Here is a 23,180-nt window from a genome sequence, read left to right as displayed (position 1 = left end):
GGCCGGCTTCTCTTAAAGGAGAGGACTGCTCTTAAAGGAGCCGCTGCCCGAAAAGAGGGGGGGTGGGGGGAAGTGGCTGTCCCCCCAGCTCGCTCACGTACAGGCTCAGTGACAGACATGAAGGTGGCAATTTTACAACAACAAAAAACAGACTCCAAAGCGAGACCGCTGAACTTGAGTTAATATGCAAATTAGATACAATTAACGTAGGTTTGAACAGAGACTGGGCATGGTTGGGCCATTACACTAATTGAATCTATTTCCTTGTGTTAAGTAGCCTCACACCTTCTATGGGTCATCTCGATTATCACTTCAGAAGTTCTGTTTTCTCCTACTGAGGGATAGCTCAGTGGTTTGAGCATTGGCCTGCTAAACCCAGGGTTATGAGTTCAATCCTTGAGGGGGCCATTTAGGGATCTGGGGCAAAAATTGGTCCTGCTAGTGAAGGCAGGGGGCTGGACTTGATGACTTCTCAAGGTCCCTTCCAGTTCTAGGAGATTGGTATATCTCCAATTATTACCTCATCTCAAGTGATTGGCCTCTTCCAGTTGGTATGGCTGCTTCTACCTTTCCATGTTCTCTGTATGTATAAATATCTTCTTGCTGTATGTTCCAGTCCATGCATCCGATGAAGTGGGCTGTAGCCCACAAAAGCTTATGCTCAAATAAATGTGTTGGTCTCTAAGGTGCTACAAGTGCTCCTGTTCTTTTCACATACAGTTAATGATCTCGGGTTTATTCGACATCTGTCATCCCAAAGCGCTTTGATACAGCTCGTTAGGGCCCCGAGCCTGGGCTCAGTCCACATGGGTGCAGCAGCCAGCCTGCCTCCCACAAGGCCCAAGATCCAGGCCTACACAAGTATGTCTACACTGCATTGTAAATCCGGGTCTGGGGACCCAAGCTCGTGGAGTGGGTGTTTCTAAGACTACACCTGAGCATCCGCACTGCCTTGTAAACCTGGACTTACAGTGGCTGGACCTGGGTCTCATGACTGTGCTACTGCATCCACACTGCACTGCACAGACCTCCTGACTCAGGTCTGCAGCTCGAGCTGCATCCACGCTGCAAAACGACAGGGCTCGGATCCGAGTCACTGCAGGGCTCGGGCTCTTGCTGATTGGAGTCAGACTGATTTGTTTGCAGAAGGAAGGGTGGGGGGCTTTGGCTCAAACCTGAGTCAGAGCCCAGCCTTACTGTGCCATGTAGACGTACCCTGTATATCTGCAGGGATCACTCCCCCTCTAGCTGAAATGCAGCCACCTCTGGGCTGGAACACCACAGCTGTGCCACATACAGGTGACAAAAGACAAACACACTGACCTTGCTGCCACGCATACATTCTGTTAAGATTTCCATGGCAGAAACTCAGTAGCTGCAGCACAAATAGAGGGTGAGCTGTGGTGCAGTTAATATGACCTTTATTGGGAGAGAAGGGAGGACTTAGTTTCTCTAACAACTTCCCACAAATACCCTTTTGATGGTCTCACATTACCATGACCTATTATGATGTATTACTGGCATTGCAGCAGCGCTTGGGAGCCTCCGCCCTGGAGTTTACCCCATGGTGCAAGGTGCTGTACAAACACAGAACAAAAACACCATCCCTGCCCAAACAGCTTCCAATCTAAGCATAAGGCAAGAGACCCCAGGTAAATACAGCCAGACAGGGGAGCACAAGGAAACAATGAGACAAGGTCACAGTGGTGGGCAGTGGTCTCAGGCCACCAGCCACCTATTCATTGTCAAGGCATAACAGCAAAGGAATCTCTGTCAATCAGCTTCTCTGTGGGAATGTGAGGGCTGTTCTATTCAGCACGGACAACACCATTTTGTCTGCACACACAAGTGGCCCCGATTTAACTGAAACTGATGCAAGCTAAACTGCTCTTAGCGAGCTGTGAACTGACTTAAGTATGTCCACATGGGCATTTGCATTGGTTTAGCTACATCGGTTTTAAGATTATAGTTAAATGGGTGCAACTTATGTCTGCTCTATTCTACAGAGGCTCTTATATCACACTCATCATCACCACAGTATCTGAGCGGCTTCCCTTAGTGCACTAAGCAACACGTGTAAGTAAGGCCTAAGTTCTGGTTGCAGGAACTTGGGCCTGGATCCTCAGAGGTAGTTGAGAAGATCTGGATGATTAAAACTAAAGTAATAGAAATGGGATGAAATTGAATAGTGCAAAGGCATGCGCTAGGAACTAACAACAAGAATAACTAGGAGCCAGCAATGTGATGCGGCTGCGAAAAGGGCTAATGCAGCCCTAGGAAGTATCAGGCGAGGTATTTCCAGTAGAGACAGGGAAGTGTTAGTACCATTAAACAAGGCCACGAGGAGACCTCATCTGGAATAGCGTGTGCAGTTCTGGTCTCCCATGTTTAAGAAAGATTAATTCAAGCTGGAGCAGGTGCAGAGAAGGGAAACTAGGATGATCTGAGGAGTGGAAAGCCTGCCTTATGAGACGAGACTCCAAGAGCTTGGCTTGTTCAGTCTAACCAAAAGAAGGCTGAGTGGAGATATGATTGCTCTCTATAAATACATCAGAGGGATAAATACCATGGAGGGAGAGGAGTTATCTAAGTTAAGACCAACATGGACACAACAACAAATGGATATAAACCGGCCATCAACAAGTTTCGGCTTGAATTTAGATGAAGGTTTCTAACCATCAGAGGAGTGAGGGTCTGGAACAGCCTCCCAAGAGGAGCAGTGGAGGAAAAAAACCTAATTGGCTTCAAGACTGAGCTTGGTAAGTTTATGGCGGGGATGCTGTGATGCGACTGCCTACAATGGTATGTAGCTGCTGCTAGCAGTCAGATCGGCTATCTCCAGTGGCTGGTGATGGAAAACAATTCTCTGTTGTAACTCAGAGCCCTCCCCATCTAGTGTCCCAAGTGTCTGGCTGGTGGGTCTTGCCTATATGCTCAGGGTCTAACTGATCCCCATATTTGGGGTGGAGGAGGAAGGAGGAATTTCCCCCTGCGTCAGATTGGCAGAGACCCTGGGTTTTTTCACCTCTCTCTGAAGCATGGGGCCCGGGTCACTTGCACATTTAAACTAGCGTAAATGGTGAATGCTCTGTAACTTGAAGTCTTTGAATCATGATTTGAAGATGTCAGTAACCGAGCCACAGGTAACAAGTCTATTACAGGAGTGGTTGGGTGACGTTCTGCGGCCTGCAAGGTACAGCAGGTCAGATTAGATGAACATGATGATCCCTTCTGGCTTTAAAGTCTGAGTCAATGGGGAAAAAAAGACAGTTTTAGCCCTGAGCAGCCTCCTCTCCCTCTGCTGCCTTTAACTTGGATCTTGTGTGCCCCATCCAAAGAAAAGTGAGCGAGAGAGAGAACGTATTAACCCTGCTGACAATGCAATTCCTCTTCTCTTGACGTGCTTCAAGCACAGTCACACATGCTGCTCAGAGACTTTGGCTGTAAGTGAAGGAGAAAGGGAGGTTTTAAGGTGAAATTTAAAGAAGGGAAGGGAGTCAGTCTTGGAAAAAAGAGGAGGGTTAGATGGATGGGAAAGCCCAAGAGCACCCTGCAACTGTGCAAAGGGGAGGTATAGAGGTGTGTGGAGATGGATTTGAGATTAAGGGGAGACAGAAAGAGGTCAGAGGTCTGGGTGGAGCAAGCCCATGGAGAGATGGGAATTAGATGTGGAAGTGGACAGGAGGCTCAGCTTCTTGCAGCTGGGAAATCCACCTGGAATATTCTGGACCCTCCCGTAGTTTAGAGATGTACGGTGTCAAATCCCTAAAGATGGGACCCAGAAAGCGGACGTCAGGCCCGGTCTGCTGTAAATACATTTGTATTGGCACAGCATGATCCAGCAACAGGTTGACACACTAAACACGGTAGCTAAGGAAGCACAGACCCCATCAGGTTGCTTGAGATTGAGTAAACCATCCAACAAGCATTAAATACACATACACCCACCCCCAGCAGGAAATACACCTCATATGGATTTGAAAATCATTTCAGAGACCCTGTAAATTGTGGGTAACGAGAGGGCACAGATCACAGCAACGGCATGGCCACGTAGCACAGGGAGCGGGTCAGGATGTGGTTCAGCGGGAGCAGTGAAGCCTAGCACGTGCAGTTCCTAAGCTGGTGGTATATACACGCATGGATGTGGTTGCAAGCATGGAATTCTTAGTCCCTGCCAGTGAAGTGCTGCTCCCTTAAAATACACTTATAGCTCCTCCCATTGGAGGATTTCAGAGCATGTTACAGGGAATATACTAAGCCTCAGAACCTCTACCACAATGGAAGTATTACCCCCTGGAGAAACTGAGGCACAGAAAAGTGAAGGGACTTACCCCAGATCACAAGTCTGTGGTAGAGTTGGGAATAGAACCCAGCAGCCCTGATTTCAGGATCCCTTTGCTCTAAAATGCAAACCATACCCCCGGCCTCTACAGTGGTGGATTGACATCAGTGTCACGCAAGCAGGAACGTGAGTTTTTTCAAATAAAAGCTCCAATCTAAGGTGGCTAGTTGAAGTTTCAGGTACTACACATCAACTTTCAGAAGGATAGCTGGGTTAGTGCGTATCAGCAAAAACAACGAGGAGTCCTTGTGGCACCTTAGAGACTAACACATTTATTTGGGCATAAACAATTATAATTTTCATATAGCCCACAAAAACTTATGCCCAAATAAATGTGTTATTCTCTTAGGTGCCACAAGGACTCCTCGTTTATACATCAACTTTGTTAACTATTTACATTCCAGGCAGCAGGTAATTAATTCCCCTTGGACTAATCCATTTTAGTGCAAGTGGGAGAAGGGGGCTCCCAAACCTCAAACAGCCCCATCTCCAGCATTCAGGCGAGGCAGACTTAATCTACCAGCTAGCCCCAGCCCTACTTCAGTAGCCAAGCTTTGGTGCTCACATGCAGGGTCAACGGGCAGAATGATCTCCCAGTTCAAAGAGGTGCGGCTCAGGGCACCACTCAAACCCAACGTCTCAGGGAACAAAGTGATAGGTGAGTGGAAGCCGATGGGGCAGAATTCTTCCTTACCTCCTTTTGGAGCTGCACCGTGAAGTTACTTAAGCCACAAGAGCCAAAGGAGGATGAATCTAAATACGTTCAAGGTATCAAAGGATTCAGTTAAACAATCGTAACACTGCCCTGTAATGACACCCTGAAGGAACAGTCTGGACTAGTCACTGCAGGGCAGAGATAAAGTTGAGTGTCTTTACCATAAAACGTTCAAATTTAAGTTTAACCTTCATCCTCAATTTCCGAGGTTTAGAATACTTGGCTCTGGGCTAATTGTGACATCTCTCTGAGGTCCTTTACCCCGATACTTATCCTCAGTCCTAACTTCATTTTAACAGACTTTTTTGTGTGTGGGGGGGGGAAAGAGAGAAGATATATGTGGGTTGAGATTTCCAGGTTCATGGGGAGTTAGAAACCCAATTCCCATTAAATTAAACGACAGTGGGCATCCAAATTCTAACCTTAAGATTTTAAATGTTATTTTGTGCCAGCGAAAGATGCCAGCCAGTGGCCAGTGCCCACCAAGGAACAGAAGATCTACCCCTCAGATGAGGGAGGGGGAACCAACTGAGAATGGCAAGAGCAACTCAAGGTTCCTGCCCTCCCTCGATGAACCTCAGCCCTAGAGAGCACAGATTTCCGTCTGCCTGGCCGGCTCTGAACTGCCAACACAGGAGCCATGGTCATTGGTGGTTCTGAAACAGACACGATGCCCTCAGTGCTGCTCGTAACGACCATATATAATAGTGTCTCTTTCAGACCCCTTTTGGGGTGGTCGGGGGGGACGGACACAATAGGTGTTAAAGCCCCCAAACCTCAGGGATCCCCCAAAGCCTGTCTTAGTTTTGCTTTTCCTCCACTCCCCATAGGGGATTTATTAGGCCAGCACTGGCATGGCTTCAATCATGGTTGCTAGTAACGGAAATTCTTAAGAAACAGCACAGTGGGATAGTCCAGTGGACCAGCACATCAGGCTAGCGAGTCACGTTAGATATGGACACAAGGGACCGAACAGGAGCGACACGTTTTATTGTTGAAGCAAACAGCAGAAGTTACAGTATATACTTAAATTAAGTGTCAGTGTCTCCAAACAGCACACGTGACGGCAGCCCGTTCCCCACAGTCATGGACCTTCCCTCCCACCCACTGACTTCAGACAAACTAATACTCAATACTCAGACTGTGTCCAGGCCCAGGCCGAGGAGATACAGCGGTAATTTTGTTAGGCTGTTTCCATACTGTAGTTCAAGGCGCATGGTTCCTCAATCTCCTCTTACTCCTGGGCTGCATCTGGAGCTCCAGTCGATCTGCTTTGACCATCACCCTTTTTCTTATGCCCCGAAACGATGTCATCGATACGGAGAAGGAGGACGGCAGTCTGGGGAGAAAAATCCCAGGGCCGGGTCAGGGAGAGGACGTGCTGCAGCTTGTGCACCTTGCTGAGATAGCCAGCGTTCGCTTAGGGCTTGCACGCGCTGTATTCCCACCAATTTAACTAATTTGATTCTTAAACCAATTTGAAGTGGTGTAAAAAAAAAAACCTGTGCTAAATCCAGGGGGGACCCCATTGAATGCTGCTCTGAATTACTGCAATGCCTGCTTTTAAATCTGATCAGCAGCCTTTGCTTTCAGTTCTTGGGAGTTTGTACATTTGTATCACAGAAGAACAACAGTCAACCCAAGCGCACACACTTCAATCCTGTTGAGTCCCAAAGTACTTCACACCTTACCGCAATGCAGCCACCTCTGCGGTGGAACATGGTAGCTGCTTTAACAGCAAACAGCAACACGACATGGTGGGAAGTACTGAAAATATTGAATCCTAGTGTAACTAGGTGGAAGGCTGGCTGGGAGACGAAGCTGATAGGGAAAATGTTTAAAGTTTTCTGGATATGTGCAGGAAGGGAGAGAGTAACTGGTTTAATCTACCACACACCACCAGTCTACTGAACGTTCAAATCTTAATCTGTGGGGGAGAGAGGAAAGGGTCGTTTGATCAAACCAATCGGTTAACCATGGGGCAGGACACAAAGTCCTACCAACTGGATCCCAGAGGTATGTTCTTTGACCTGGATTTCTCTGAGACTGTGGCAACACCCAGCCATAGATAGCACGGGCCACAATATCTACTGACCTTGTAGGTATGGAGACACAGTGGCAATTTCTTCCCTTCCCGCACACCATTTCCTGCTCTAGACACTCAAGCACAGAAGGTCAGCGACACACAATCACTCATCAGTTGCTTCCTTACCTCCACAGCTGTCTTGTAGGTCTGTAATTTGACAGCTAAAGGCTCCCAGATCCCCAGGTCCTTCATGTCCACTAGGGCTCCAGTCTCGCCATTTACTCCCCAAGTTTGACTGCCTTCCTGAGTGTGTTTTGCCTGTAATAAATTGGTAATAAGGTTTCAAACCAACCCACCTTTCTGGAGGAAATCTGAAACACTGATTCATTCAGTCAGTCTTCTATGCAAATAGCAAGGAACTGTTACGATTTTAAACATGTGTAAGTTTTAAAGGGACAGCCGTTTTATTTATATGGAGAACAGCACTCAAACTGCACTAAACACTAACTAGATTTAGAGTCACCAACCGAAGACAAATTAACTCACCAGCTTTGTTAGTAAGATCTGAAACTAAGTGTAAATAAAACTAAACATTTATTTCTAAATCTTCTATGTCATTTGCTTAATTTTGGCATATTCACTCAGTTTAGACTAGTCAGTTTCACTTTCAGGTTCTCATGCACTATACAAAGCTGCAATATCTGGGTACAAACATTGCAGAGAAATGCAAAATAATCTTCCATTGATTTAACGAACACAACTTGGAGATTGTCTGCATGTTTTGTAAAAAACTGTTACAAAGCTGAAATCTAGGTCCCCAACAATCTCACATGCTACCATTACCAAATGATCTTTCATGCTATTTCTACTCGCACAACTAGCTAGGATTTCCAAGATGAAAATATATTTTAGAACTGGAAAAAAAAAAAAAAAGAGGCTGATAGTAACTAGCTCTTTGGAGAAGTTTTTCTTGCCAGCTAGATTCCCATGGACTATACCCTTACTCTTAGTGAGGTCAGAATGCGAATGGTACTGGCTCCACAGTTCTGAATCAGTGTTCTTGGAATGACTTCCAGAGCCTGGGCGACCGCACGGTAGGGCCACTGCTCCACTCCTGTCATGACTTTAGACTTTTCTGTCAAAGCGTGAGAAACAGCCATCTCTGCAGCGCCCCCTCCTGGCACCAGCTGAGGATCTACTAGGACATTACGACACACCTGCATGGCATCCTGGAGGTTGCGTTCCACCTCCTGTGAAAAAAGAAAAAGGCAAAGGTGTGATAGATTTGCAGGTTTGCTCATTTAAAGCACAACAGCAGCATGCCAGAGGCTACAGAGCAGTCAGGACCAATATTAAATCTGCACCAATATGACATGGCTCCTGTTTACAGGAACACTCAATATTGCTTCAAGTTCTGATCTGAGGCAGCAAGGCTTGCAGGTTTAAGAAAGAGATTAGGCACCAGCAGATCTGTGTTCTACTCCCAAATCTGGGAGCCACCAAGTTAGTTCAGTATGTCTTAGATAAATCAGGTGATCATTATGGGTCTCATTTTACTTCTCTCTGCCAGATATGGGGTCAGGAAGGAATTTTCACTCCGATCAGACTGGCATGAATGCACCTTGGGGAGTGGGAGGGTTCCTTCCTCTGCACCATGGGGAGTGTTGGGTTCACCTGGGCATACTTCACCTATGCAATTTGCTGCCATTGCAGTGCCTTGGGCATTGGTGGCAACTTGTTCTCTCCTTATGCTATATCATTTTTGCCTCCTGAACACTGAAATGCTTTAGCCTAAAGTTTTTGGACTCAATACAGGGTGAAATTCAATGACCTGTGATATACAGGAAGTGAGACTAGATGATCTAAACAGTCCCTTCTGGCCTAAAACTCTATGAAACGATTTTAACATAAAAGATATATTTGAAAGATGTTTTAACATCCTTGATGTAAGGTGCTACACAGAAGAAGCTGTCATAGGTGAAGTGCTATTAAAGGCCACACAGATGTCCACTGGTCAATTGTTTACTCTGGGAAATATAGATTTTGCTTTTCCTATGCAGTGTTTAAGGCTGGAATTCCTTGTAAACCATCAACTCTCCCATTTTTCCAAACCATTTCACAATTGAGAGAGATCTGCTAGCAGTAAATTTTGTCACACAAGATGGCTCTGCCTGACAATGGAATGCTGCTGGCAGTCAGAAAGATGCTATGATGATGAATTAGTAAGCTTCTTTCCAGGGAACTCTGCCTCCTGGCATCAAGGGAAGGTCTATCATGCCATAACTTACTGCTAGGATTTCCTTGCTGGCTCCACGCAGCATGATAGTGCAGGCCTTAGGGTCTTTGCAATCTGTGATGAAGGTGAAATACTCATCTCCTATTTTCTTAACTTCAAAAAGCTTGGCTCCAGTTCCCACGTCCTCGTCACGCAGCTCGTCTGTGCGGCTCACAATGCGAGCTCCACAGGCCCTGCCACAAAGGAAAAAAACCAGAAATCCTTCGCTGTAGTTTGGGTTGCAGTAGAGTGGAGAGGCCCTACATGATCAGGGCCCCACTCTGCTGGGTGCGGTACAAATGTGTAGCACAGAGACAGTCCATGCCCTAAATGTCCAAACTAGTTCGTAAGCTGAAGTGCAACATGCGAATAAGTGAGAGTTGGGGGGAGGGACTGAGGTACCAGTGAGAGTCCTGCTGAAATCAACGGTGCTATGCATGTGTGTAAATACCACTCAACGCGAGTGAGGGCTGCGCAACGTGGCTCAACAATGAAGGTCTGTTCACCTGGCGATTCTGTTGTTGTCTGTTTTCCTCACCCTGCGGATGGCTGTAATGTTGGCTCTGATCAGGTAGTGCTGGGCCAAGTCTGAAACCAAGTTTGCACAGAAGTTATTTTACATGGAAGAGTCACCACAAAGACAGTTTCTACAGCTGATGATACGCAGGTTTGGTTTAAGGTTTATCACCACTCTGGAAACCTACCCCAAGGATTATGGAAAGAAAAGAACCTGGTGCTCAACACTTCTCCTAGACCAACAGCAAAGAAAAATGTTCCAGTGCTGCTTGGATAAAACTATGTTAGACATTCCAGACCCAGCTCCTCTATATTCTGCTAGGTTCTTGTTCCCAATAGTGTTAAATACATTACCAAACCATGGGTCAAACCCTGAGAAAAGTTAAGCATCCACAGAAGTCACTGGAATCACAGGATGCATAGTCTGTATAAGTATTGCAACATCTGACTGACTAACCAGTGGAATCGCAAGCTTCCCAATTAGCATCTGTACAGCAGGAGGGGGGTAGTTACCCTAAGCAAGCTACACATCCAGAAAAAATAACAAGTTGGAGGTTTATTTTTTACCCACCCACCCTGGCTGTCTACAGAGTGAGAGGGTCTTTAGCACTCCATAAATCTAAGAGCCTGCTTTAATATTTTCTCTCTGAAAGGCAATATTCAGAACTTGTTACCACTCTCGCACTTGTTAACACTAAAGTATCATGTTGAAACACAACTACAGTTATATTGGTCCATCACGCCACTTAAATCATATACATTACCAGAGATTCCTTTCTCTGTGATGATGAGATCTGGTTTGACCCTTATCAAGTCCTCACAGATCTGCTGAATGTATTCTTCCTCCATTTGCAGGATGCGTGCAAAGTCTTCCTCACGAGTAATTTCAATATCAGTCTGCATAGAAAGAGATTTAAGGGGGTTAGTCTCTTTCTCCAGGGTTTTAACATAAATACAATGCATGTCCCTTAGCTAAAACAATCATACTCCATTTTTCTTGTCCGTTCAACTGGTGCTAAGACAGACTGAACAGAGAAGAGGTGAAAGGAATCATTAGTACCCAATGAAAAGCTGTTGATCCGATGAGTAAGCCTTGGTGTAATGTCTTTCCATTAGTGTAGCACCAGAGTATTTCACTGTTAATTAGGATGGGAACATGTTTCTATGTATATTTTACTCATACTTGCAAGACTATGCAAGACTTGAGCTGCAAGAAACCCTCAAGAAGCAGAAGAGAACATTCAAAACGCCTTGCCCATTATGGCATCGTTGGCTCTTTTCACCAGTATCATACAAAGACCTGCAGACATCTTTACACAAGACCTGCCTTACCTGGCTCTCTCCTTTCTTGTACTCTAGCGAACAGTCCAGAAGCACAATGCGTGGATTCTTGATATAGCGACGCATCCTTGGGTGAGTTACGTCTTTGTTTACCATGATTCCACGCAAGACACAAGAGTCTTCGATTATGCCACCTGGAATCTGACAGACACATGCAGGGCATACGTGAGAGTTATCAAAGCAAATGAGAAGACAAGTAACTCTCCAGATGACTGGGAAACCGATACAAATTTGGCAGATTGTAATCTCTAGCACAAATTTATTTTTAACATAACAGCAAACAAACCAGTTTATACTTAAGGAGGAATTAGTTGCTTCCAACAAATTGTAAGGCCCTTTAGAAGGCTGAGGAGAGATTCCCAAAGGTATTTAGACACATAATAGGTTCCCACAATTTACAAAAGCGCCTACACAGATTGGGAACTGGACTCTCATTGATTCTCTATGGGAGTTAGGCACTGAACCTACTCAGGTCCTTTCATAAATCCCCCCAAGGAGCCTAAATATTGGTGTAAAGCTGGCCCCACTTGTCCTTAAGTTTTAGCCCTATTTCTTCACCATTCCTTTTGCACACTTTGTTTGACACACTGGCTTATTACCCCTTTTACAATCCCACAGTATTCTTGGAACCAACGTGTGGCTTCTAGTTTTGATTGCTGTCCTTTTCCACTACACTGTACAACAGGCTACGTTTCTACACTTGGATGCCTAATTTTAGACATCCGCTTTTGAAAACTGAATTCCAAAATAAGACTTCTCCTTTTCCAATAGTGCCTTTCAAACACATTAGCATCACCAGTCTCCTCTGAAGTAGTTATCCTCATCATACAGATCAGTAAACGGAGGCCCAAAGTGGTCATGTGACCTGCCCCAAGCCACACAACTCTGTGGCACAGCCAGTAGAACACGGGCACCCCAATGCTCTAGCCACTAGAGGATCAGTTCTCCACTCTACAAGGCTGAATGCTGGTTCCAATGCCTTTATTTTTAGAATTTAAGAATTACTTTATGAGAGCACAAGCCCATGAGTGTACGAGCAGAATGGAAAGCTCTCAGAAGTCTATCCCATGAATGTGTGTGTCTGTGCTTTTGAAATCAAATGAATGGGTTTAAAACTGTACTTCGTTTCAGTACTGAAAACAGAATGTGCACTCTGTCTTAACTACTTATGACTTGTTCTGGTCATGGTAGACCATACTAAGGTAACTACTGCAAGCTGGCCTAAACTGTTAGTACCTGAGAAGACACAGAAGGCACTACTTACATTCCATTATTTGTGATACTTTCTTGGAAGTCTGAAAAATCAGATATCCCCCTCTCCCATCAATATTACTTTTTTCCCATTTGGCAAACCTGGTTTCTAAAACCTTGAAATTAATTCCTTCCCCAACGCCATTCCCTTCACTATGCCACAGCATCAAAGAAGATGCACAAAGTATAATATATTCCCAAGGACTGAGTTCCTGTTGACTTCACAGCAGCAGAACACAAAGCCTTTCCCACAAGGTCCTACATTAATATTATTTAGTATTTACATTATTATAGCATGTAGTAGCCCCAGTAATGGAAGGGACCCCATTATGCTAGATGCTGTACACACACAGAGCACACATTGTAGCATCAGAAAATTGCTCTGCCATTAGCGAGAGAGATACAGAAAGAAGCGAGGGTCCAAAGCACACTTACCTTTTCTACTTTTGCATAATTCTTGATATCAATTTCCTTTCTGCCATTTTCCTCAAACTCCACAGTCTTGACAGCATCAAGAGCAATGCCGCAGGCCAAGTCAGACCAGTGGCTTATCGCCTTGGTGTTTATAGCGCTCTTTATTATATTCAGCATCATTTCTCTGTTGTTCACGTCAACTGGAGTGCTAGAGCAAAGAACAAACAGCACATGGGATATTATTCACAGTACAGAAGGAAAAGATTTAGTAAATAACCCAGTTCAGCTCTCTGAAATTGCAAGACTATTCCCTATAGGGAGTGATCTTCCCCACACTGAGAGATGGTTAAAGATCAGACATGCTTAGCAATAATCAAATTACTGTGGGTCTGCTCAGAGACACTAGCCCGGAGGTACCACCATTCAAATATCTATTCAATGTAGTATGATAATTAACAGACTGAAACACAGAAATACTCATCTATAACATCCTCCCTCCCAAATAGAGCCATGAGAACTAGGTTTACTTTATCACCGTTGACACTTGCTAACTTGTGTGGCTATACAAACTGATTTCTAGACCTCCCTCTGAGTTACACTTTGCTGGGCTGAATCACCAGTTTCATCTTTACCCAGAATTGCACAGAGAAATAACTCCAAATCCAACCAGCACTGCTCACCTGATTTTGTTCAGACTGCTGATCATATCATCCAGAGCTTTACGATATGCACCAATGATCACAGTTGGATGCATCTGCTGTTCTAGGAAGTGCTCGGCAACAGCCAACATCTCTCCAGCTAAACAAAAAACAAAGACAAGTTAGTGGGAACTGGTGGCACATCAAATAAGGGACACCTAAAGCATCTGCTACCTATTTCAGGAGCCTTGTAATCACCAACACATCTCTTCTATATTTAATCATGATCATTTGCTTAAACCAGAATATAAGCTCTTGAGGGCAGGGAATTGCCTTCAGCTAAAGACCAGCGGCAATGAGTCTCAGAGCCCAGGTCAACTGACTCAGGCTTGTGGTGCTTGCGCTGTGGGATGAAAAATAGCAGTGTAGACATCTGGGCTCAGAGGAAAGAAAATTTTAAGTGACTGCAATGCTTGGAGGCATACTGGGGGGGGGGGGGGGAGGGAGAGAGAGAGAAGGAGGTGCCCCTTAGATAGTAACTCCCCAGTGCCAAATCACAAAAAATTGGTGCACAAAAGCAAAATGCTCAGCCCTTAGCCATCCATCAATTCACATGGCAAGTTGTCCAAAATTTCCACTTTGCTTGCCAAAGACAGAAGCCAGTCTTAGACAAAGTGGCTCATAATTAATGAGACAGCATTTGTCAATATCTCACAAATAGAAGAGCATCAATGCGAATGTTAAAATGAATATCACTTTGCCATAGATGTATTAACCAAAACACAACAAACTTTAGCTGCAATCCCTCCTTGATTTAAAGCACGTCCTCACCAAGGATAATTACAGATGTGGTCCCATCTCCAACCTCTTCATCCTGAGTACGGCTGATCTCTATCATGGATTTCGCAGCTGGGTGCTGGACCTGAATCTGCAGGGAAGAAAACAAAATGGGAACACTTGGTCTAGAATGCAAGGTACTTGTTCACATTTAGTGGGATACTGTTTTTAAATACTATATAAGGGCTAGATATGATTATTTTCTAGAGTTGTCCAAATCACTGCAAATGTACATTGGCAACGTAATGTGGAAATCACCGAGTATCTGCTTAAGAAAAAGGTATCAAAACTGAAGACTCACTTCTCTAAGTATAGCATTGCCATCATTGGTCATCACAATTCCACCCATTGGATCCATAAGCATCTACATTAGAGAAGAGAAACAGTATATAGATTGATCTTTAAGATATATAGCATTTCTAAGCAGAGTCTAGTGCAAAGACTACAACAAAAGCTCTTACCTTCATCATAGCTCTTGGTCCCAAACATGTTCGGATAACGTCAGCAATGGTCTAAAATGAAAGAAAAATGAGGTGATGCAGGAGTTGTTCATAACTAATGCATGTTCTGCCTTTTTTTTTTTTAAGCAAAACTCATGAGGAGAGGAAGAGAAAATATCAAGCAATAAGCTACTAAGCTGAATGTTACAGTTTTTAATACCAAAAAGTGACTTATGTTAATATTTAGAGCGTGGGTGAGAGAAAAATTCAATCCTAGTCTGTATTGCCTTAGTTCGTTAACCTCTTATTACCAGACCTCTTCGGCACTAAGCATGAACTTTGTGTGTTAAAACTCAGTGACAATATATTCTAACTGACAGCATCAAGAGTTAAACATGAACAGGAAAGGTCTGAAACTCCTATTTCTAATATAACTATAATAGTACTAGTTAGGCAACATTTGACGTATACGTAGTAAGGAAAACATATATAGAGATGGGACTCACTTTAGTTTAAAGCCAGCTAGCGAGCTGGACAAAACTGTTGTCCTGCTCATGCATGATTTAATATTGTGATATTAATTGCTGAAAAAATGTAAGCAATCCTGAGGGTAGGAAGGCACTACGCATAGATATGCTAATACATAACTGTCCCTTGTGAAAAGTAAACACCTTCCGCCGAAACATCCAGAATTAGCCAGTGTCAGAGGTAAGATAATGAACTAGGTGGACCCTTGGCTATGAAGGTTGCGTCTTTGTGCATAGCCCCATGAAATGCTTCAATACATACATGCAATTAGTCAGTACTGAGGTAGCTATATACCAATAGACTAGAGTGTGATGGTACAGAGCGCCTTTTATATACGAGTTACCAGTACAAAACTCTTTACAAAGAAATAGATAGGATTTAAATAGCCATATATTATTACCTAGATATCACACATGAGGTTATGAATTCCTAGGCACACTGTGCATGTTGCAATAAGGATTAGGTGTGTGGTTTCTACTTTTGAACTGCATGTAAACAACACTGAAGAACTGAACTGATTCAGACTTTGTCTAATGTTTCAATTTTTGCCCTGTACTCTAAAATATGAGGCTACCCATTCTGATTCTAAACTATCTCCTTTTAATCCCTTGGGTCCAGCAGTCAGGGTTTCATTAACACACATTCAGTGCTTCAAAATTCTAAATGGGCTTGAATAATCCCTCCAAACTACACAGAAAATGCAGACCTTGTCATTAACATAAAGTGACCCAATGATTTTACAGTTCCTTGGATGAAGCAAGAGCAAGATTTAATTAGGCATGACAATAAGGCTTAAAGGTTAAAACAACAGCTGCCTCTACTCAGACATCAGACACGATATTTTAACGTAATCATCTTCTCAGACATCACCCCAAACTACTTGCTAAACAAGGTGTCACGGTTCAGATATATGCAGCATTCTGGATTAAAGTTTAATTTTTCTTCTACCCTTTTTTTTCCTTTTTTTAATTACTGTCATCACTAGAATAAAAAGTTTTTCTTTTCAATTGCACCTGTTATTTTAGCACAGCAAGGGAGTGACCGGCATTTCTTCATTTGAGATTTGTAAAGAAATATCAACAAGTGGACTATAAAGAAGTCAAAGGACCTGCTAAAAATGTTCCAAGCTCATTATGCTTTTGATTTCTAGTTCGCGAACGTACTTGGTAGCATAAAACAGTACCTTAGCAGCACTGATGTTTCCAATCTGAACCTTCCTTCCAGACTCACGTTTTGTATTCTGACCTTCAGAAAACAAAAAATAGCAACAGCATGAATATAACTGATCTTGTGAGCTCTTAATGGGAAATCCAATGCTGAGGAGGCAATACTGACAACATATCAACGATGCAATCTTACTCGTGCACATGAATTATGGAACCATGCATTTAAATAAGAGAGTACCCAAGAGGTACAGCCACCAAACTAAAACTATGCCAACTTCTCCTCTTAATTTAAAAGAATATTAAAAAATAGCAACATTAAAGATTTCTAAGGTCGTCTTCATTAATTAAGTCTCATGAGTAGAAAGTATGTTTTCAAATAAGGCAATATATAAGATGTCTTGACTTGTCACCAAAAGAGGGCCAATAGTACTGAAGATTCAAGCTAGTCAATATTCCTGAGAATCTACTACAAAATTGCTACATGGTAACTTTATGGTACTCTGAAAAATTACTATTTTAAGGAATTTCTCTACAGCACCATAGTAGGTAGAATAACATTATAAGTGTTAAGTTTCCATACTGCACCTCAATGACCCATAACCTGCCATACATAAAATAGTGTGTATTGATTATACCCATAACCGAGGCTAACACCCATATTAGGTGATCTTCTCCTGTCACAAGGGTCTGCCCCAAAGAAACCCCACCCATATTAAATGTGATGTCATTTATTTATTGCAAGCCCAGCTTGGATAAGCAAGGGATCCTTTTGTGGGGAGGGGGAGAAAACAAAAGTGGAGGAGGGATGGATAGCTCAGTGGTTTGAGCATTGGCCTACTAAACCCAGGGTTGTGAGTTCATTCCTTGAGGGGGCCACTTAGGGATCTGGGGCAAAATCAGTACTTGGTCCTGCCAGTGAAGGCAGGGGGCTGGACTCGATGAGCTTTCAAAGCCCCTTCCAGCTCTATGAGATAGATATATCCCCATATGAAAAGAGTGAAATAACAGGAAGGGAGGAGTGAAAACTCCCACCCCCAATATTGGGAGGGACTCCAAAAACAGAAATAAACTCCATACAAGAGGGCTACAAAAGAGAATCCCCAAATAATGGGGGGGGGGTTAGTAATGTGAGATGGGAACCCAAATAGGAAGAAATGCCAGTGTAGAGGACTACAAAGGGGTAAGGAGACCCCAAGGTGGGAGGGGAACATCCGAGGTACCTCATACAAGAGAGACCAAAATGGGAGAGCACCACCAATCTAGCGGGACACCCATGAGAAGAGAGAGGCTGTAAAACAAGAAAGGGGGAACCTAAATAGGGGGGGAATATTTAGGGGATAACCCCAAGGGTGGAGGAGAAAAGTGGGAGGTTACCCAACCTACAGGAGGAACAATGGAGACCCAAATGAGAAGACACCCCAATGAGAGGCAGTGACCCCAATGAGAGGGGCACTTGGGAGGGGGGGGGGACAATATGAGGGAAGATCCGAGGAAACTCGAAAAGGCAGCACCAGGCGCCAGAGAACTGACATGTGAGGTAATTTTGGGGGGGGGGGGTGGACACAAGGGAGGAACAAGAAGGAAATGGGGGGAGACCCGTGGGCTGGGGAGGGGCAGGGGCAGGGGCACGGTGAGAACCTGACAGGAAGGGCCCATGCGGGAGGGGCCCAGGGCTCGCGGGCGGGGGGGGTTATTGGGGACCCGGGGGGGGGCTGGAAGTTTCCAGGAGGCCCCGGGGGTGGGGGGCTACGAGAGACACAATCGGGGGCGCGGCCCCCCCCTTCACACTCACTGAGCACGAGCACGGGGCGTTGGCCCATCATCCTGGCGGCGGCGCGGAGCAGAGGACCCGGCGCGGAACCTTCTGGAGAGAGAGAGAGAGACACTCCGAACAACGCCGCTTCACCGCGCCGCGTGACACCCTACCCCAATGGCCGCCCGAGCCGAACGCCCAGCACCCAATAGGGATACAGGACCTCAAGTATAGGCCCCGCCCCCCTACACTTCACCAAAAGCTCGGTTGAGCGGTGACTCCCTGCGCATGGGGCCTCGATTGGAACCGCCGCTGTTGGGAGGGGAACAGGCAATAGTGCGCACGCGCCGCAAAGTCGGGAGACCGCGCCTGCGCGATTATTCGGATGAGGTGATTTCACACATGCGCAGTGCCCAGGGTCGTGGTGAGGCGCATGCGTACAAGCTCCGAGCAGCGGTTGGATGGACAGAGACGGGGAGCCCGGCCTGCGTCCGTCGCGCTCGGGTTTCGGCCATGCCGGCTGTAGAGGCGAGTGGGGAGGAGAGCAGAAGCCGTTAGGCAGCTGGCTCTCGCCGCTGTGGAGGACCCTAGGAGTCGTAGTCCCTTCCACCGAGGCATGCTGGGAATTGTAGTCCTAGCCAGCGGCTCCCTCACACTGGGGTATCATGGGAGTTGTAGTTTGTTAATGAGCCATGTTGGGCCATATGACCGATGTCCTACCGTGCACAACATGGGGCCTAGATGTAATTATCTTTGGGGGCCAGTGCTGTGTTGGATGCCACTCACTGACCACCTCACCCCAGCTCCCCTCCATACACAGTGCAGCCAGGACTTATGGAGCAAAAACAGCCCTGTAAGAATGAGTTCTTGCCTTGTAAATGTGTTTTTTTCTCTCTGTGTTAACATAACTATGAATCAGCCAACGCACATGTTGCCATAGTCCACTGTGGATGGAAAGAGAACTGTCTGGTTGTGTGCCAGAGGCCCTATACTGCTACAATCTAATGAAGATTCTCCTTTAGCCTCAAAGCAAAGGACCTGCGCATGTGGAGCGGAGGGTTTGAGCTCTAGCCACCTATTTATATGGTGTAAATCACCCATATAGCTGCTACTGTAAAGTTCCAAGTGGTCACAGCTTTGTTACGATATAACATCTCTTTGTATGTTCTAATTTTTCATTCTTTCTAACCACTACAGTTTAAAAAGAAAGAATACAGTATGTCTCTAGCTAGCACACACAGCCAAGAAGATAGTTACATTCTAGTCTGGGTCTTTCCAACCTTCTTCCTTTAAAATATTCCCTTGGATAACATAGCTCTTTCCTTTCCATAGGCACAAGCTCTGTTCCTCCTCAGATGGAGCCAGAAACAGATGCTCAGGAAGAAAAACAACACTGGAAGAGTATGTTGAATGCATTTCTATTTCAGACACAAGCCAACCTTTAAAGGCCAAATTGGAACTTCTGCAGCGAAATTGACATAAACGCTCCCCATGCCAAAACATAAGCTCTCTGGGGCAGGGTCCATCTTTTTGTTCTGTATTTGTACAGCTCCTGCCTCCATGAAATCCTGGTCCATGAGTGAGGCCCCTAGGTTCTATTGCAATGCAAATAATAAATAATATGCATACTGATTGTATTACAACTTCATACAATATAATTCCTGCTATGAGTATATGTAATTTGCATGGCATTAGGGTTATGCATTGGTGCTGCTGGCTGGGTTGAGGACACTGCTTTGAATACACACCACCACTGAAATGCAGCTAGCACTGGGCTGGATGATGACAGATACATAGCACAACAGAAGACGAGAAGGGGATATGGTAGCAAATCTTTGCTTGTACAGACAGTACTGTGAGGGTCTGATTCTGAAGGGTGCTGAGCGCTGAAGGGAGCGGAGAGTGCTCAGTACCTTATAGGAACAGATCCTTAACTTTCATGAAAAGCATATAGGAGAGTGTTGCCTAGTGATTAGAGCACTGGTCTAGGTCTGAGATGACCTGGGTTCTGTTCCCAGCTCTGCCAGGCCTGCTGGGTGACCTTAGGCCAGTCACTTCCTCTCCTTGTACCTCAGTTTCCCTATCTGTAAAATGGGGATAATATTACCCTCCTTTGTAAGCACTTTGAGATCTACTGATGATAAAATCAGGATTAGCGCTAAGGATTATTATAGCCCCATTGGACATCTCTGGCAGTATAAAGGGGCCCTAAATTATAAATTAGTTATACTCACAGTAGCGTCCCTTTGCACAGGCAGAGTAGTGTAAAGCAGTTTAGTGTCAATAAAGGCACTCAATGCAAAGATATCAGAGCAGCAGAAGAACTCTTCCTTCGGAGTCTTGTTATCCCATCAATATAAAAACTCACGGTAACAACAGTCGTTTCTTTTGCAGACACAGTGAGACGATCCACTCAAAGCCCACGTACGTATTTCCCCAATCTGGAATCCCCAATCTTTATACCTACTTTTACTGTAATGATTGTTACTTTAAGATTAGGTTTTTTTAACAATAGGACATCAAATAATCACAGACAACCAAAAAAAAGGGATATATATATAAAACTGTATTTTATCCATGGTATTCCTATACATTACCTGAGAGGCAGTATGATGTTGTGGCTAGAGCTCCTGACTGCACAATCAGAACTCCTGGGTTCCGATCCAGGCTCTGCTACCGACTTGCTGTGTGGCCTTGGGCAAATCGTGTCATCCTCTATGCCTCAATTTCCACTTCTGTAAAATTATCAGGAGTCCTCCCTCCATGGAGCTGGGGTAGGGATTAATTGGCTAATGTCTACAAAGCAGCATTAACAACTAAAGCCTGATTTTTCATCGCCCTGCATCTTTTGTCATCATTTTCACCAGTGCTGTAAAATGCTACTGGATCAGAATAGTGGTGTTTTGCACTAGTGTAAGTGACAAGGAATAGATCCATAATATGCTACATAGTAAGTCTGTTAGCCTAGTGGATGGACTGGGACTCGGGAGTTGGGTTCCACTCCTGGCTCTGTCCCCAACCTGCTGAGTGACCTTGGGCTTTGCCGCTCTGTGCCTCAGTTTCCACATCTGTAAAAGGGATAATGATACTTGCCTCCTTTGTAAAGTGCTTGGAGTCCTACTGAAGAAAAATGCTATACAAGAGCTAGGGATTATTAATCAATAGTGAAAAACATCCTTGTAATACAAAGCCTTTTTTTGATAGGAGAGGATCACTTCGAAGGCCCTTCCTCTTCTTTTAAGAAGCTATGTCCTGCCAAACCCTCCCCCAGCTTTCTTGAGCTTCCATCTTCCCAACGGAGGCCCAGCCCAGGTCTACCCTGTGCCCAGGCTTCAAGGAAAGGACAGAAAAAATTCAGTAAGTGTTGGAACCACCCCAGCTTTGGGAAGGGCGTGTTCTCTAGCGGTAAGGGGTAGGGGGCTAGGAGTCAGGACTTCTGGAGTTTATCCTGGTTCTGGGCAAGAGCAAGGGCTAGTGGTTAGGACAAGGCACTAGGACTCCTAGGATCTATTCCCAGGTCTGTGTGACCTTGGGCGAATCATTTCCCTGCTTGGCGCTTCAGTTTCCCCATTTGTAAAATGGGAATAATACCCCGTGCACTGGGCTGTGGCACAGCACAATGAGGTTCTGGGATGCAAGTCTCTGTAAACAGACAAAATTTCAATAGAATTACGAATCACTTAGCATTTGAGGAAGGGGGAAACCAAACAGCGCTTTGCTCCTTTTTTCTCCAGCCCCTGATCATCAGCCACAGGAATGCTACGGCCTACTGGAGTGCATGCACAACAACATCCAGATCCAAACCCAGATCGCTCTGGCACAATTGAGCATCCTGGAAGGCTTGCAGGAATCCATGAACTTGCTTCTGGCTAGCGAAGAGAAGAGGAAGGAGCAGAGAGACCAGGAGGGCCTGCAAAGCTGAGTCTCCTCCCCCACCTAACATATCCATAGGTTTGGTGGCTAGCTTTGATTCCCATAGTCTCATCCCTGCGGCCTCGTCTCCTTTGGGTTCACTCTGGCACTGGCTATCAAGTGTATAGCTACAGGATTGGGGTTTGTGTTACCATGACAACTGATAGGGCTCTGCTAGAGGTGCTGCTTGGAAGTAAAACTATTGTAAATACTTTCAGTGTGAGTTTTCCTGAGGGCTACTCTAATTTTTGCTCTGCCTCCAATAGCCCTTGCAATATGTTCCAGCCATGCCTCCTCCACTGGAGACAGGGAGCAGAGTGGATACAGAACCCTTATGCAAGCTCCATACCAGCTGGGGTGGCTCCTGTGCAGGGAGGATTCCCAGGGAGCTGGTTCTGCTCATTTTATGGTCCCTCTGCACTGCCAGAGCAGCACAAAGGGACCTGAGTGTGACTGACAGTCAGGTTCACCATCTCTCCCCAGCTGAGGCTTCCTCATTAGAAGCCAGTCATGATGCTGTGCTCTGTTATCTGCTTTGGCCTTGATTGTGTGTCTGCTGGCTGGATGCAAGAGGGCTGGTTGGTTCTCTGGCACCCTGCATCTTGTGTAGTCTTTTATATGTGTGCAGTGGGGGTGTTGCACACCTGCTTGGTACTGGTGTGAATGAATACATGAGGTAGAGGGCAATATGGGATGAGGCCCCATGTCTGTGCAACCATCTCGCCACTGCATTACAGCTGGGTAGTTCATTTCATCTGGGGATCCCAATGTTAATGAGAAGATTCCTCTCCACTTACCTCCCCTGGGACTTAAGTATCAGAGATGGAGAACATGGAGCATGGCCGAGGGGCCTGCTCTTTAAAAGTGCTGAGCACCCTCAGATCACACCACAGTGGAAGTAGGCAGCCAGCTGCCCCCATGAGTGGGCAAAACCCCTTCATCTTTTCCAGCCAGATCCAGTTAACAATGCTGGCAGGATCCTGCAGTGGCCTGTGTGGTCAGGTGCAAACCGAAAGACAAATACAA

General features: G+C 45.3%; 2 protein-coding genes across 2 annotated transcripts; one reads left to right on the top strand and one right to left on the bottom strand.

The window, feature by feature from the left end:
* Nucleotides 1-6,030: 6,030 nt before the first annotated feature.
* CCT3 (chaperonin containing TCP1 subunit 3) lies at nucleotides 6,031-18,422 on the bottom strand. The gene is made up of 14 exons (XM_044991764.1): nucleotides 18,282-18,422; nucleotides 16,507-16,568; nucleotides 14,817-14,867; nucleotides 14,657-14,719; nucleotides 14,350-14,446; nucleotides 13,561-13,678; nucleotides 12,902-13,088; nucleotides 11,207-11,356; nucleotides 10,639-10,771; nucleotides 9,865-9,946; nucleotides 9,372-9,552; nucleotides 8,088-8,333; nucleotides 7,270-7,401; nucleotides 6,031-6,396 (listed from the first exon to the last, which is right to left on the bottom strand). Exons 1-14 carry the CDS (start codon nucleotides 18,310-18,312, stop codon nucleotides 6,292-6,294), a joined length of 1,638 nt encoding a protein of 545 aa, XP_044847699.1. The 5' UTR covers nucleotides 18,313-18,422; the 3' UTR covers nucleotides 6,031-6,291.
* Nucleotides 18,423-18,638: 216 nt separating this feature from the next.
* On the top strand, nucleotides 18,639-22,365 carry TSACC (TSSK6 activating cochaperone). Its single transcript, XM_044991765.1, has 5 exons — nucleotides 18,639-18,770; nucleotides 19,575-19,643; nucleotides 20,637-20,666; nucleotides 21,447-21,599; nucleotides 21,977-22,365. The coding sequence occupies exons 1-5, from the start codon at nucleotides 18,704-18,706 to the stop codon at nucleotides 22,162-22,164; spliced, it is 507 nt and encodes a 168-aa protein (XP_044847700.1). The 5' UTR covers nucleotides 18,639-18,703; the 3' UTR covers nucleotides 22,165-22,365.
* Nucleotides 22,366-23,180: the final 815 nt, after the last annotated feature.

This window comes from Mauremys mutica, chromosome 17, assembly GCF_020497125.1.
Source record: "Mauremys mutica isolate MM-2020 ecotype Southern chromosome 17, ASM2049712v1, whole genome shotgun sequence".
NCBI lineage: Eukaryota > Metazoa > Chordata > Testudines > Geoemydidae > Mauremys > Mauremys mutica.
Note: the sequence above shows the minus strand (reverse complement) of the source record. Positions and strands in the feature narration are given on the sequence as shown.